The 17289-nt window shown below is 41.2% G+C and overlaps 1 protein-coding gene across 3 annotated transcripts in view; it reads left to right on the forward strand.

Moving 5' to 3' along the window:
• SHANK2 (SH3 and multiple ankyrin repeat domains 2) overlaps positions 1-17289 on the forward strand; it is an 829172-nt gene that overhangs the window by 718534 nt on the left and 93349 nt on the right. For all 3 annotated transcript variants that reach the window (XM_054971067.1, XM_054971065.1, XM_054971068.1), the window contains 2 exons: positions 2509-2644; positions 5902-5982. In XM_054971067.1, the coding sequence (XP_054827042.1) occupies positions 2509-2644; positions 5902-5982 (217 nt within the window). The remainder of the gene's footprint in view (positions 1-2508; positions 2645-5901; positions 5983-17289) is intronic.

Raw genomic sequence — 17289 nt, forward strand, 5'->3', positions numbered from 1 at the left:
GGACCTAGCATAGCAACCCATCTGGCTCAGCCCCAGTCTCTCACTCAGGAAATTGGGAAGTCTGCGCCCATGCCTGGAAGCGCTCCATGGCTTGATATCATCATGCAGAGCCCTGGAGTACTCTGCACTTCACAGTGGGCCAATTGTGGCCCCAAATGGGCCTGTTTTGGCCAGCTGCAGAGCACAGGAGCACTGCTGGGAGGGCCCTGGAGTGCTTCTGTGTTTCACAGCAAGTCAATTTAGGCCCCAAATGGGGCTGATTTGGCCCTTTGGGGCCCAAATCAGCTGACTGCGGTGCACAGGAGCACACTACTCTACCCGGGAGCACGCCCCGGGAGATGTGTTTCACCTCCTTTTCCTCTAGGTAAACGGTAGTGAGGGGCAGAGGGTGGGAGCCCTGAGCAGGGGGACTAGTAACCCTACTTCAATGCGACCTGTAGCTCCCCCATTGTGCCAGAAAACAATGTCATTTTCCAGTGTGACATGGGAGTCCAGAAGTCTGCACACATGCACTTATCACCCCTGCTGCCTTTCTCTGGGGTGGGCGCGGCAGGTGAGGACTGAAATCTGGCAAGCCTAGCTGTATCAAAGATTGCAGATTTGCATGTATGTGTGTGTGTGAGAGAGAGAGTTGCTCTCACAAGGCCTCTGCAATGCCACCCCTCCCCTTTTGTCTATTATATCCCAGGCCCTTTGTGATACTTTGGTTTCAGGTCATAATTATAGATGGGCACGAACAGGAAAAAAAACAAACACGATGTTCGTTGTTTGTTGCCATCCACGAACAGGGATTCATGAACATCAACGGACATGAAATGTTCACGAACATGTTCGTAGTTGGAGGTTTGTGGGAGCCAGAACAGCCCCCTTGGGACTTAGCTGAACTTGAGCTGGGAAAGGTGTGATCCATGGGTCTCCCCCTTTCATGTCATTTTCTCTTCACAGTGGCAAAAACTGGACTGTCTGCTGGAAGCTAATTGAGGAGTTACATACTGACCTTCCCAATGTCCAATGCCCACCAGATTTGCAGGGGAAATAGTCCTCACTGTCCTCTGAAGACCCCCCAAGTTTCAGAGAGATTGCACCCTGAGAAAAGCTGATCCATGGGTCTCCCCCTTTCATGTCATTTTCTCGTCACAGTGGCAAAAACTGGACTGTCCGCTGGAAGCTACTTTGAGGGGTTACAAACTGACCTTCCCAGTGTCCAATGCCCACCAATTTGCAGGGGACATAGTTCTCACTGTCTTCTGAAGACCCACCCACCCAAGTTTCAGAGAAATTGGACCCTGGGAAAGCCATGATCCATGGGTCCCTCTGTTTCCTGTCATTTTCTTTTCACAGTGGCAAAAACTGGACTGTCCGCTGGAAGCTACTTTGAGGGGTTACAAGCCAGAAGGAAAGCCAGAAGGAGTTCAGACAGAGTTCAGACAGTCCATGCCTATGTTGCCAGGGGAATTGATTGAAAGGCACCAGACTGGCTTTACGAACAGCTGACGAATGCCACAAAGAGGGCTTGGAATGAACACGTTCTCTGGGAACAGGGCCTCATGAACAGCTTGCTCATGAACAGCAGATTGGGCTGTTCGTGGCTTTTTTTTGTTCGTATTGCTGTTTGTGCCCATCTCTAGTCATAATCTGAGTGTTACCAAATTCTTGTTATATATTTCTAATTCATGACAACTATCATTTTTTAACAGACTCATTTTTCACGTTCAGCAAAAGACGGATTTTTCAGATGTTTTGGAAGAAAACATGAGAAATTGTATCAATTTGTTCTTAGTTCAAATGCTAAATAACATAATTGTACATAATGATGCCAACAGATGGTGCGCCGCTTAAGCTATTTGTCATTTTTATAGGAAATGGTGCATATGTGTGATTAGTAGCCTATTAATCTGTTGTACAACTGTGTTTTTCCTGAAAAAATTAGGAATGTACTGTAATAACTAGTTTTTACTAATTCTTACATTAAAAAGAAATATGCAGTGTGTGTAGATTTGGTTAGCTGCTTTAAGTTCTATATTTCAGGAATTCCATAAAGGTGATGGCTGTACCACCTAAAAAATTAAAATTAAGTGATAAACTAGCATTCTTTCTTTCTTTATCCTTGCATACTTGCAGGGAGTATAAAAGTTAAGTACTATATTGAAAAGAACACTGAAGTTAAAATTCAAGAATTAACATCATAATTTTCTACAAAACCAGAAAGTTGAACAGTTCTTGCATCAGTCCTTGAACAATCCTCATCTTTCACTTTGCTTAGGTATGGCTGGCCAGAATCAAGATGTGCAACTTTCTTTAAGAATTTCAGTAGTTTGCTGTTAATTATGTTAAATTATGTTAATTATGTTAAATATGTGGTAGAAAACATAATGATGTTAAGTGTTTAGCAAAAAAAAAGCAACCCAATGCCTATATTCTAATTTCCTGGATATTTTAAATCAATCATTTTTTTAAATTAGTTATTTTGCATATGTTTGAGTTAATCCTGTTTTTTCCCCCCTCCAGGTTAATAATGAAAATGTAGTAAAAGTTGGACACAGACAGGTAGTGAACATGATTCGGCAAGGAGGCAATCACTTAGTTCTTAAAGTTGTCACAGTAACCAGGAATCTCGATCCAGATGATACAGCCAGAAAGAAAGGTACATTCTCTTCATTGTTTGAACTGTTTTTCATGTTCTTCCAGAGAGAAAATAGCCTAAGTGAGCAACTGTTTAGAATTCATGTTGTAAAATATGTGCCTCATTCTACTATCAAATATGTCTAATAACATTTTATATATATATATATATATATATATATATATATATATATATATATATATATATATATATATATATATATATATATATATATATATATATATATATATATATATATATATATATATATATATATATATATATACATACACACATATAATGATAACATTATATATATACATATAATGATAACATTATATATATACATGTCTGATAACATTATATATACTGAAGAAAGGGACTGATTTGCAAGAACGCTGAGACGTTGAAATACACACCCAATCACATGGGTTCCATCTTTTTGTGGTGTAATCCTGAACTGCTCAGCTGCTAAGAAGTGTGTGAATATTGTAACCAAATAGGTTGGGTCAGTTTGAATGGGTTTAATACCCTACCTCTTGGCAGGGACTCAATCTGAGAGCCAGCATGGTGTAATGATTAGACTGTCAGACTAGGATCGGACAGACTGGCAGTACGATCCTGTAGAGATGGTTGTTGTGGATTTTCCGGGCTGTATAGCCGTGGTCTTGGCGTTGTAGTTCCTGACGTTTTGCCAGCAGCTGTGACTGGTTACAACGCCAAGACCACGGCTATACAGCCCGGAAAATCCACAACAACCATCGTTCTCCGGCCGTGAATGCCTTCGACAATACAATCCTATAGAGAGTTACTCCAGTCTAAGTCCATTGACTTCAGTGGGCTTAGACTGGAGTAACTTGCAATAGGATTGCATGTCAGATTTGAATCCCCACTCTGCCATGGCAGTGTATTGGGTGGCCTTGGGGCTGTCACAAACCCTCAGCCTAACCTACCTCAAAGGGTTATCGCGAGGATAAAAATGGAAGAAGGAAGAACATTGTAAGCTACTTTGTGTCCCCATAAGGGAGAAAAATGGGGGTATAAACGAATTAAAGAAATAACCAGGGAGAAAAAGCTCATTTGGCACCTCCCTTATGAGTAATATATCATTCTCCAGCTGCATGGGATTGCACCAACAGTTGATGTTCTCATGCTGCTGAGTGTGTATCAGGGGCATTAAAAGCACAGTACTTTAGTATGAAGTTTGTTTCTCTTTTTTTTTTTGCAGTAACATGTAGAGAATTTGTTTGTGTGTGCTTCTCTAAACTGACAGTTATCTCAAAGACATGGAAAGGTAACAGTGTTTTCCCCCAGAAGCTCAGGTTGCTTCTGACACACATATCAAACCTGGTATTGGTTATAAGATATATGCAGGTGTCATACATCCTTCATGGCAATGTTGCAAATTTTCCTAATAACAAAATTTGATACTGCTGTGAAGTAATTTCCATGATTCTATTTTAATACTAATGCTAACTGAGTTGCTTAAGGCTCTACTTCTTGTGAGTCTTAAATCTTCAACATAGCTTTAGAACATAAGAAGGTCTTCAGACTAAGCCTAAATTTGATTCTACTGGAATCAGTGAGAATTTCATGCTTTTGGAAATTCCATTTCATTGTTGATAAGAAAATAAATTGTAAATTATTATGAAATATTAGCTATAATGCATTAAATCTGAGAGGGTTTAAAGCTAAAGCTACTTTTGTTAGAGACATCTTTCTGAATTTTGCAAACTTGATCATTAGTAGAGAGTCCTAGAAATACAGCATTTATCCAAATAGCATGAACATTTGAAAAATTCCTGTTGTGATTGTTTTGAGATGAGATCATATTTTTTCTCAGGCCTTTCAAAGTCTTCCAGTTTCTCAGCGCTAGTAATAGTTGCTAATAGACATCTTCCTTTGAAGTTTGAGAATATGATTATTGAAGTCACGCAGAAGCCAGGTAGCAGTGGCATTTTTAGCAACTGCATCTTGGTTAGTGGCTTTTATGAATTGATTACTTCCTCTTGATCACAGTGTACATGCCTTTCTGTGCCTATATTTCACATAGACCTTGTTTATTATGCCAAGCGTATCTTGCTTTTCAACTTGCTGCCAACTTTATACACAGGAATTATAATAACCACACAAGTGAAGGTTATTTGAGACAAAGGGATGTTGGCAGTGCAGAAGGAAACCTTCTGCAGAAGTATACACTTTTGACATGATATAACAGTGAGCATTTTTCTCTGGTCCTATCTTCTGAATGGTTCAGTGCAGCACAGATATCTTTGAAAAACTTTTAGGTATATCTAGCTCTGAATGGTAATCATTTTGGATGAGAATTAGGTATGGATGGAAAATTGCATCCTTGTGCTAGATCCTGTAAAGTGTGAGCACTAGACGGTCACAGAATTTTATATTCCACATCTTTCCACAGCAATCCTCTATGGCTTCCACAAAGGCATTCCCTTGAACAAAAACTACCCAGCAGAGTACAGCAAGGATAGATGAGGAAGACTGAGATTTTGCCTGATTGCCCCATCTCACTTCAACACCCTGTGCCAAGGAGTTCCTTGTCCATAGGGATCTCTTGTCACCCAGTAATGCTTTTTGGAGGTCATGGAAGGCTGTTGTGGGAAAGTGGAAATGGATGTAGATACACTTCACCTTGAAGGTTTTTACTCATGGTTCAAAGGATCTAAATTCTTATTTTAAGTGTTTGCTTATATGTTTAGTTCAAGCCTTCATTCAATATAGTTTGCATCATCCTCACTTAATTTCAGCATTTACAATATTAAGAATATTAGTCTATGGCTTTTCAGTCTTGGAAGCAAAATTATTCAAGAGTGTCTTTGGTTCTCTGGTTCATTTTTTGTGTCCCACCATGGTCAAAACCAGATAATTGTAAGTCATTTAATTTGCTTTTAGTCGTGCTGAAGGGGTTCTCTGTGTGATATTGAACTATATAATTTACAGGCTTCTGTTGTATCCTATCTCATGTTTGCAGATTTATCAGATAAGTGCATCAACTTAGCTGACTACACAAAACATGAAAATCTCTTAAAACAAAATACATATCATGGCGCTGTTTTTATATTTCCATGCTTAGAAATTACTGTAAATAGCTAGTACATATTTGTTTCCAAAAACTGACTGTTTTAGATACATTGAGACAAATGTATTTTTATTTTATTAGTAATGTATTTTGAGATTGAATACGAATCTTGCCTATTGAAACATGCAGTAATTTAAATGCATTTACTTACATATATGTCCTTCTGTTTAATGCAAAGCCCCACCACCTCCAAAACGGGCTCCAACCACTGCACTGACCTTGCGGTCTAAGTCAATGACCTCAGAGCTTGAAGAGCTTGGTAAGAAAGCGTTTTTTAATTAGCATGCTGAAATAGTGCAGATGTAAAGACAATGTTAGATTGTTTGAAATTGAATTGCACCCTGTAAAGTATGTGGTATTGAAAAGATTACATGGGAATGTTGCATTTCTGGAGATTTCCAAGTATGCATGATGAGCATGAATGATTTTGGTTTTTATGTTTTTTGTGTTTCCAGCTCTGCGAGAGAATGTGTTTCTACTTTATATGCATCATTATTTTACACATCAACTACAAGCTATAGTATATTTTATTAGTTTGCTTTTTGTTTTTAAAATACCTGTTTATCTAATATTGTTTTATTTTAAATTTCTGTGGCCTCTCATTAGTGGACAAAGGTAAGCTGCTAGCCTTTATTATTTAAAAGCTGACAAGAATTAGAGCTTTGTACTTGTAAGCTACCTAGTTTTCAACAAGAACCATCCATATATGGAAACAAGTTTCTGCTCTCAGATCTGTTCAGTCATCAACTCAAAAGGGTACTGCAGGGGGAATGCACATCTAGCATCTAGGATGTGTATACAGACTGTCTGTGTGTGGTACAGGAACACTAATGTAGATCAGTACTACCATCTCTGATAGTCCCAATCTCCTTTTAAGTAGGGGTTACAGTTGGGACCTGTGCTTATTTCAGGGACCATCCTTCATCCAGTACTTAATACTAGCAGAGCAAGTAATTGGTTAAGAAAACTTCAAGGACTGCAGCAGCTAGCTGTAGTACTCATGGTTTCTGGGGTCAGGCCCTTCATTCCAAATATTATGTATATATTTATAACTAATATTATCTATACATTTAATTAGAACTAAATCTTTGGAGTAGTTGCATGAACAATAACATTCTTTCAGTTTGCTCATTTTTAATGCAAAATGTATAGCTGTGTACAGGGCTTTTTTCTGGGAAAAGAGGTGGCGGAACTCAGTGGGTTGCCTTCGGAGAAAATGGTCACATGGCTGGAGGCCCCACCCCCTGATCTCCAGACAGAGGGGAGTTTAGATTGCCCTCCGCGCCGCTCAGCAGCGTGGAGGGCAATCTAAACTCCCCTCTGTCTGGAGATCAGGGGGCGGGGCCACCAGCCACGTGACCATTTTCAAGAGGTTCCGGAACTCCGTTCCCCCGCGTTCCCCCTGAAAAAAAAGCCCTGGCTATGTAACAAAATTTCTTGGTACAATATTCCAATAGACACATATTTGATATTAAGAATAAATTGGCTTTTTCATACCTTGGTAACTGAAAAACCATTGCATGATAATCAGCTTTAAAAATTAGGTATCTGAATAGCTTGGAGCACATCACTGACCTAAAATCTGATAGTTTCATACAGAGATCCATTACCTCTTACTGGTCAAGTAAATTAATCAGTTTTATAATAGAAACTTTTCACTTGAAGCCAGCACAGGTTTCTAACCTGTAAACATGGAAATACTCATTGAGTTAAAAGTCTATAGGAGGAAACCAAGGCTTCTGGATATTAAATCTGCACATTCAAATAATGATAAACTGTTTGATGGTATGAACTGTAGAAGTCCCTCAGATGCAGAACTTATTTTGCCATTTGTTGTTTAAATTTAAATAATTAATTACAAATACTTTTCCTCAGAAAGATGCTTTTGCTTTATGCCACATATTGCTTTATTATTACATTTTTTGTACTTCATTTATTAAAATATTCTGCCATTTCTCCCTGAAACTGCTCAATCTTCAGAATTCCTGCATGACTGAGAATATTGTGAAATTATTCTTCTTAACATGTTCCTGTATCATAGCACAGACCTTTTTGTCTATAGGAAAAACAAAGAGAAGTCACTCAAGAGCCATAAAAATAATAGTCCTTTAAGTGGCTGAACTAATATTTGTGGTGCATTTAAAATAAACTCTTCCTGCCATCTTTGAGAATGTGAATTTTTCTTCTAGCAGGACAACTCTAAGCTATTTCTGAGCCTCTACCTGGGCAGAGAGGCGTCATTGCCAAGCTTGACCTATTTTATCTACTGCAATGTGTAGTACTTAATGTAATTAATTCCTCACATAGCTGCCTTATAACTTTCTTAACATCCTACTCAGGAACTATTTGGAGACTCAGGACATAGTTTTCCTAAGGCCACACCAGTCACCCCATGTGGAACTCATTTCATTCTGAAGGAAATCATCTGGATACAAAGTAATACAATTCTTTTTTTGCCTACAAAATTAAAAACAATGGATCTTCTTTAATTATCCATGTTGAGCATCAACGATAAATGTTTTTAATTTTATAGCAAAAATGAATTACTATGATTTTTGTTGGGAGGATATTAATTTTGTTCAGCATGAAGATTCAGATGTGACAGTTTCCTAAGTTTCAAAATTGTTCCTTAAGTAGGTAGAAGACCTATAAAGGTAGCTAAGTGGGAATCAATTGCACTAACTAGTTTAAACAGGTCAGCCTGGTGATTACTCCCCTCTGCTCAGCTGAAGTTCCTAGTTAGCTTAAAAGTGTTCTCATAAAAACAAAATGTTAATGGGCTTTTAGGACTAGTTGTCACAAATACCTAACATCTGGGGAAATGGAAGCTAGAACTGAAGGACCTTAAATGAAAGTGCAGGAAACTTAATAGGGGTTTAGCATAGAGAAAAATTGTTTATCTATTGGTTTGTTTATATAACATGAGAGACTGAAACTGTGAACTCCTCCTGTCCAGCAGTTTTGGATATTCATATTTGCTGTGTTCCAGAGTTCCATGGATGTTCCCAGGGAGCTTGTTGGAGCTGTCCATTTCACTTTCATCATATGCTCATTTCAAGGAGTTTTCCTTGATGTGAAGTGACGAGGGCAGTCCTAATCATGCTGGGAAAATCTGCTCATTGAATGCATTTGCATGCCTACCAGAGCTGCTAACTATACTAAAGCTGCAGTTCTATACACTCTTACTTGGTAGTAAGTGCAGCTGAACTCACAGGTGTATACACCTGAGTAAACATGCATAGAATTAGACTGAAAAAGCTAGCTAGAATAAGTAAAGTAGTACCTTTTTAGTAGGCCTTCTGTTGGTAAGAGTATACAAGCATGAACCTTACACAGGGAGTATAATTTTATGTTCATGAAAATATTTTAAACATCTCAGCCAAGTGCTAAGAGTGGTAGAGTTGGTCTGTCCCTAGAATTATTGTGATTGATCTGCTATAATTGCTCACCAACACAAGGCATTTCTGAAATTTCAAAAATGCAGAAATCCCATCAATTGATTTGTAATGATAGTGAGATTAATTTTGGATATTCAGATTATATAGTACATCACACTTCAATAATGTAATATAATATACATGAACCAGAACAGGGTTGTAGACAGTTGTGATAGATCAAGAAATCAAGATTACTCTTGTTCTGTCTAATAATGAGTTCTTTGTCATTCAGATAATGGTTTGAATATTCTTTCATCAGCAGAAGTTGATCCAACAAAAGATACATACTTAGTTCCTTTGTATTTTTCATTCTCTTGGATCAGCATGACAGAAACTGTCTTACCAAACTAAATTTATGAAGTGTGTTTCATCAGTAACATCTGCTGAAAAATAGTTCAATTAGCTGAATATATTGTACAAATAAACATCTTATTTTGTAATTTAAACTTTGGTTCTTTATAAGAAAGGGTGTAGGAAAGACTGTTATATATTATTCACAGTATATGTATAGCCTGCCTCTTCATATTAATTTCTTCCTTTCTTGTTCATGTAAATGTCCAATAATTTTTATGACCTGCCTCTTAATCCCACTATTTGATAATTATAATAGGGATTCAAACAGCTGCTTAAGATCAAACAAGTGGCTTGCAGTGGTTCACTGGTATCGTTGACTTCCTTCAGGGGAGGCATTTAAACCGTGTGCTTAATGATAAACTGTTTTTGAAAGTCCTTTTCATTTCAAAACCAGCTTCCAATTTGATATGGAGGGGTGCTTTTTGATAGAAAGTAACATATAGTCTTGAGTTTGCAGAACTAGTTTCATAGTTCTTTGGGTACTAGTTTATGCCCTTAGCACACACACACACACCCCTCTCTCTCTTATATGATATTCTCTTCATTGTTAGGCATTTCTATACCCTTAAGAATATGCAGCAAGTCTCACAGGCTAATGACCTATCCAGTGACCACAGTTTGTTCCCAAATTCCAGGTGTCTAAAATTGGGAACAAGTTGTTTAATTTTTGAAACTAAGTCTTCTTGTTATGGATAGCCAAATGATCCTTTCTTTTACTACAAACTGACTTCATAGTAAGAGTTGGAATTTGGGCAATGCCAGAATGGCTTATGCTACAGACAGTTTGATAAAGGACGTAGCTTTTAAAATATTCAATACTGGTGCTACCAACTTATACAGGGACTTACATTTAAAAGGGGCTTCTCTTCAGATTTGATTTACCATTCATTCCCTTTCTATTTCCAAGCTTCAGTACGGAAGAAGAAGGGTAAGGGGAAGCATTTTGTCTCTTGTTTTAACTTGTTTTTTCCTATACCTTTTCATGTTAAAGGAGTAACACAGTTGTAAATGGTTCAATTAGTCAATCATATAATGATTGCTATACTTTAGATATTTATATAATGAATTGTAAACACAGAAAAATAACTGATTTCCTGAGAAAGCACATTTGAAATAACTGACCCCATTTCTTCCTTTTGTCTTGCCTCTCATTCCCACTTCCCTTTCCTTTTTCTGTCTAAGATCCTTTCCCAGTCGTCCCCTGATCATTACCTCAAAGTTACTGTGCTAACTGGCAACCACTGAAGGCTGTTTTGTATGTGACAGTTTTCCTGTATAAAAGAACGTCCATGTAAGGAAAGAATATGTGCGCTCATGTCACTTGCAAACGTTTTGTGATTATTTTGCTATGATTACATATATTTGGCACCTTCTGCTACAGCTTCAGAACATTTGTAATCAAGGTAAAATAAATATGTCGTACATGAGTGTATACATCTTCTTCTTACACTGAAATTTCCTTAGTGTGGGAATAATGTCACATGTGAAGCAACCCCTTCAGAAACAGTGGCAAGTAACAGGAGTTTGGTGTAGTCTTGCATCACTTATTTCACTTGCCTCCTTAATGGCCAACTGTTACTCACACAGAACCACACTGCCTCTGTCTCAAATGTAGGTATCTCAAACACACACCTTGACTCTTTACCTGGAGAACTGCTGCTCTGCATAATTTCAGGTTTCACATAGCATAATCCACACTGTCCCGTATGCATGGAATGCCTTCCCTAAACTGATCCATAAGGTCACAGCTCTCCTCTCCTTTATCTCCTTGAGACCCACCTCTGCTGCAATGCCTCCTGAGCCTGTTTCACAACTTGCAATGGCTGATTGCTAAGTGAAAAGACAGATGGGGATTGAAATTTTGTAGTAATATTAAATATAAATATATGTATACAATGGTGGCATATATTTAGCTGCATCATTTTTTCTACCCCATCCTTTATATGTTACTTGCTTTTTTAAGACAAGGAACCTGATTTTTAAGTGGTTTGCACAGTGTACCACTAATCCTTTTAGATGTCACAGTGGTAGAAGAAATTCAGTACAGGAAATATATAGATAATAGTTTTGTGCAAAAGCATGGACTACTCTGTAATCTTACAAAGATGAAGTAAATTGGCTGAAGTATATTTTTTAGTTTTTCTTTAATGTTTCAATCTTCTCCTAGCCATCTTTCTTTTCTAATCATGTTAATGGTGGACAAGAGTTCCCATCACAGCTTTTCCTTCAGTGCATTATCACTTAGAAACTGTTCTATAGAAACAATGACAGAATAAAATGTCTTAACCAGTTGTTAGTGTCAGCAACTGAAGTGTTTTCCATGTGGATGAGTTAGCCAATAAATGGAGTTTGTTTTTGTTTGTTTGGATTTTTTTAAAAGAACAGTAAATGCCCTTGACACATTTCTTGAAGCAAGAGACCATATTGACACACACAAACCCAGGGCCATTTCACATATTAACAGTTTTAGCGTTTTTATGTCGTGTGCACATTCTACAGCTCTAACATCTATGAGAACTAACATATGTTTTTGAAAGATGTAGATGTTGATATAAAATATTGGTGTGTGCCAGGTAATTAGTCCATGCCACATGAATAGGCTTACCATGTGCCCGCTTATAACAGAAAATCTCCCAGTGATTTGCTCTGTTGCCCACCACTGCTCTGAGCAGAGATGGGAGAAAAGTAAAGGGAGAAAAAGGCTCTGGTCTAGTGACTCACACAGGCACGTCACTTCTAGATACTACGGCCGTTTCCACATGCTGTTAAAGCAACGGGCTACTTACTCAGTGTTGGCAGGTTTTTTTTACAGATTCTAGATGCCTCCGATTTCAAAGCGGAAGCAGGCAGTTTGTCTTTCGTCTGATCAGCGTCTTTTCTGAGACCGGGATTTCCCACTCTTTCCTGTGCCGGGTCAAGGACGCTGATCAGACGAAAGACAAACTGCCTGCTTCCACTTTGAAATCGGAGGCATCTGGAATCTGTGAAAAAAAACCCACCTGCACTGAGTAAGTAGGCCGGTGCTTTAACAACATGTGGAAAGGCCAATCTGTAAGTGACAACGGGTAGCACTAAGAACTCCCAATAATTCTATTGTAAAACAATAGAGTTTTACCATAAAGGTGTGGTGATTCTTAGAGTTACCAAATGTCACATCTGTGTTGTACCCAGTAGCGATATAGTGACATTGCCAATATCACATACCATCTAGGTCCCTTCACCCCCTCCCCAACCTTCCCACAGGTTGCCAGGCTCAGCCTTGCAACCTTACACACGAATATGTTTTTAAAAACAAAATTTTAACCCATGAAGTTTAAAGCAAGCCCCATACTACTTATAATAGACCTCCTTACATAAAATTCTGCTCTCTTTTACATGAAACTACGATTAGGCAGGGGTGTTCCCTTTCAGTTCAGTGACAGGTATAGCTTCATGTGCTGCACACACTGTCACTGCTGCTATCAATTACATAGAAAGCTTGATATTAAAATGAATAAGGAGGCCCTTTCTTGAATGTAAGTTTATATATAAATCAGAGCCTTGTGTACATACCACTGGATCAGAGCTATAACCTAGTTGTTGTTGTTGTTATTTATACTCCACCTTTCTCACTGAGCTGCAAGGTAGATTACACAGTGCAAGTGAAAATACAATATAATCAACAGCTAGGACATTCAGTGAGCAAAGTACAATAATAAAGAACAGTTAAGACATTCAGGGTAACAGATATAATAGGGAATGGTAGCAGAAAAAATTAAACAAGCATAAAGCTGAGCACAGAGATTAAATCTATCTGAAACAAAGCATAACTAATTTCCATGACATGTTTAGCAGCATGGAAATTTGCTAGTAGGTGCATATCCACATCAGCAGACAGTACCAAATAGCATAGTGTTTAGTCCCCTTCCCTACCAAGGCATCTCTCTGAGCTATAGAGGTCTTTAAGAAATTAAAATCCAAATGTGGCATTTTGCTTTACTTAATGTTCATCTTCTCAAAACAATATTTATACAGCACTACTATTTATTATGCTGATATTTTCCCTTCATCATTTTTGCCCAACACATAGGCTGTCAGTCTTTAAAATCATATTGGTAGACGGGAAAAGACTTTTGTTCTTTTGACTGACAATATTTTAAAGAATTAAGGCATGCACACATAGTAGTCTATAACTTAATAAGTCGATATGAGTTACAGTAGCTTTGCCACCCTCCCAGTCAGAATGAAGAGACAGATACCAAAGTTGGGAAGTAAAGGGCAGCTTTATTAAAATTACTACAACATATCTGTCAACACAGCAAGGGTCCTAACTAGTGGTACAGGCCTTGGGGTCACTCTTGGACCTCCGCTCTGAACCGTTGCCCCATGTGTGAACCATCCATCGTATGGCCGGGACCTGGCCTGGCCAGGCGAAGTGGTTCACCACCTTAAAGCTCCCCTACCTGGCTGTAAAGCTGGGGAAGGACTAGTTAGTCCAGGGGTTCCCCACCAGGGCATCTGTCCTCCTAGCAAATGGGCCATAAAGCAGCCAGCCATTCCTGGCAGACCCCAATTCCCCACCAATGGGGATGTGCCAAGGATAGTCACTGGCCCGCTCCTTTCCCACAATTTCTAACCTGCCACCACTAAGGCCAAGCCTCTGCTTTGCCCACCTGCATCTGGGCGGCCCCAGCTCCATCTGCTCCACACCTTCTGTCTTGTCCTTAGCACTTACATGCTGTGAAGGCAGGAGGACCCACACAAATTGGGCATGCATGGTGGAACTTACAAGTCTCCCTAGAGCATACCCCCTGTGAGGCAAACTCCCAGCAGAGCATATGCGGCTGGGCTGCCGGCTCCCCTAAAGGGCAAGTGCCAGCTGATATGGAGGAATGTTGCACCAAGTTGCCACTGTCAGAGCAGTCGCCTGCATTGGACCATCCTGGGGACATCACCTGCAAAGCTGCTGGTGATCTTGATCCCAGAGCAGGGAAAGGTTAAGGGCGGTGCACATTCGGAATTCTTCGTCATATTGCAGCCATGCTGCCCCAATGAAGTCCGAATACCCATTGTATATTATGTCCATGTACTGGAATAGTGGAGCCACCCTCTAAAGTTGCACATGAGCAATGACACCCGCATAAATTAGAAACCCGGGAATCCAGTTGGCCCAGATCCTATCCACTTTGCGACACTTAAGCCATTATCCTGCTCATCTAGGTCCTCTTTATCCATCTTCTCGACTTCCCTGAAGAGAAGGGTAAAGACATCCACATATTCCCCTTTAAGGATCTTTTCCCTGGTTGCTGGCGTCAGATGGTCTCCAAGAGGCATTGCTGTGTCCTCAAAGGGCAAGGCCCTAAAGGACACTGACTCATAGCTAGCCCAGGGATACCCATACAAGGAACCCTAAGGCACCACTAGATCCATACCCCTTTGGGTCTGTGATGGCAAAGCCGGCCATCTGGCCATCCCAGGCAGCTGCCCCATGAAGGAAGGCTGCCCCCACTGCAGCCATGCACTGCCTGAGCTTAAGGTTTTGTGACATACTCAGCTGCACATATGCAGCCTGAGATGCGCATAGGGGCACAGCGGCAACTGCCTGACCCCAGGGCCCCCATGGTCACACAGACCCCAATTGTGGCCTGGGCCCAGAAAGCTTACCATCCAACTCCAGAGGCTGAACCACCACTACCACTTGTCTGGACTCCATTGTCCAACCTGCATTGCCCTCCAACCCACCAGCATCAGCTGCCGAGACCTCTGGAAGTTGATTGCCAGGTCCCACACCATCAGATGCACTGGATGGCCCTCCTGTGCCGGACGAACCCCCACAGGCAGAAATGCGAGACAAGACATCATTAATAAAACCTGCATGCAACGCAGCCCTTATTAGCCTCTTCCATTTGGTCCCTGGAATAATGCTAGAGGCATCCTGGGCTTGCTACAATGCTGATATATGGTTCAGCAATTCCTGCCAGCTAGGCCCCATTTCATCCTCATCTGAGGATGATACTGCTACCGTGGGCCACCCAGGGGCAGGCTGCTTCATGGGCTGCTTGCCCTTTGAGGTACCAGAGCCGTTCTTGGGAGGCATTATAACTCACATTAGGATGTCCTTTTCAGCCAGAGTCGTGTCCTGCCACTTTTGACCACTAGACCTGATGGCTTGGCCAGCAGGGGGCAGAACCACCCAGGAGGCAAGAGTGAATACAGGCGAAGTTGACCCTTTGCCAAAGGGGACAGGCAGAACGGCAAGGCATGCCTGGCCCCTGCTCCAGGGTGTGTGTGTGTGCCTGTGCTCTGCCCAATAAAATAACAACCAGGCCTCTACAAAATGGCCAGTGCCACTCTTCAAATAAGATGGCCCTCACAGGCCTCTACAAAATGGCCACTGGTGCTCTGCAAACAAGATGGCCCTCACAGCCTCTACAAAATGGCCACCAGGCCTTTGCTTGGCCCTGATTCAGGCCTAAAGGCAGGCCAATGGGGCAGGCAGGGCTGCAAACCGATACGGTCCCCCTATGAGTGAAATGGGGGGTTATGGTACCAGGCCCTTCCCTTGTCTGGTGCAACCAGCCCTCAAAGTGCTGTCAAAGAAGAAGGGAGGGGTCAGCTGCAAACTGCCTGCAAAACCACTGCCAAGCACCAAAGAAGGAGGGGGGAGCAATGTAGCCACAGCAGAATCCGCATCTGCCACCGCAAAGGTGCGTCCAGCAGGAGCCATCAGCAGAAGCCACAGCGCAGGTCCCTTCATGGATAGACAGTGTGGGCAGGAATCCCAAATGCCAAGGCACGCCTCACCAGCAACCCAAGGTGCCCGCCCAGGAGAGACAACAGCGACCCTCTGCGGCCTGGCCTATGGGGGGGGGGGATGGAGAGAATCTTCACAGGGGCCCAAAGTAGGCCACAGTGACAGAAGCTACGCTAGCTGTTCCCACCACCCCTTAAAGCACCCCATGTGGTAGCACTGTCATGGCAAAAACACCACACTCGAGGACAAAACGGTGTCACCTGACAGCCCCAGCAGGGACAGATCGCACTTTCTGTGGCACCTCTCCACTGCCACACACACAAGCCTCAACTCTTGCAGCCGCACACTGAAAAGCCAGCAAGGGGGCAGAGTGGAGTGGTGCTGCAGAGTGGAGCCGCTGCTAATGCAAGCTAAACTGCACTCCCAAGCTTCACTCTCACAGCTGTGCATCAAAAGGCCGGCGCTGCAGAGCAGAGATGCTGCTTACACCGCTCCTTGTGCCAGGATAAAAACACTGAGCATCTTCTCTCAAGTCGAGAACAAGGTGCAACTGAGGTGTCAGGGACAGAGCATCCTTACAAGGCCTCCGACTTCACCTCCCACCACATTCCCAGATGGCTGGGAAAGTACCGTCTGCCTCCCCCTCCTCCGGGGAGGCAACTCATGGCCCCCGGCCACAGCAGCTGTTGCTGCCAGCCAGGAGTGCTACATTCTTTTATAAAAGCCATAGTTAAATGAAATGAGGAATAAGGCTCTGTACTGTACTCCTGAGCAGTAGGGGGGGGGGGTTAAAATCAAGCAAAGAATATAAATGAAAAGGAAGGTTCTGATAAAACATTTGTAATTGTTGTCTCTCACACACAATTTGAGTAGAATAAATTGCATACTGATATATTTTCTCTGTCCAATACCTATATATCCTTCCTTGAACCAAGGGTTATAGTAGTAGTCATAGTAGGTCCTCTGTATCAGGGGTCTTCCACCCATGGATCAGGATCCATAGGTAGGTTGCAGAACCATATCTTCTGGGTCAAAAGCTTCG

Source organism: Eublepharis macularius, chromosome 2 (assembly GCF_028583425.1).
Source record: "Eublepharis macularius isolate TG4126 chromosome 2, MPM_Emac_v1.0, whole genome shotgun sequence".
NCBI classification, from domain to species: domain Eukaryota; kingdom Metazoa; phylum Chordata; class Lepidosauria; order Squamata; family Eublepharidae; genus Eublepharis; species Eublepharis macularius.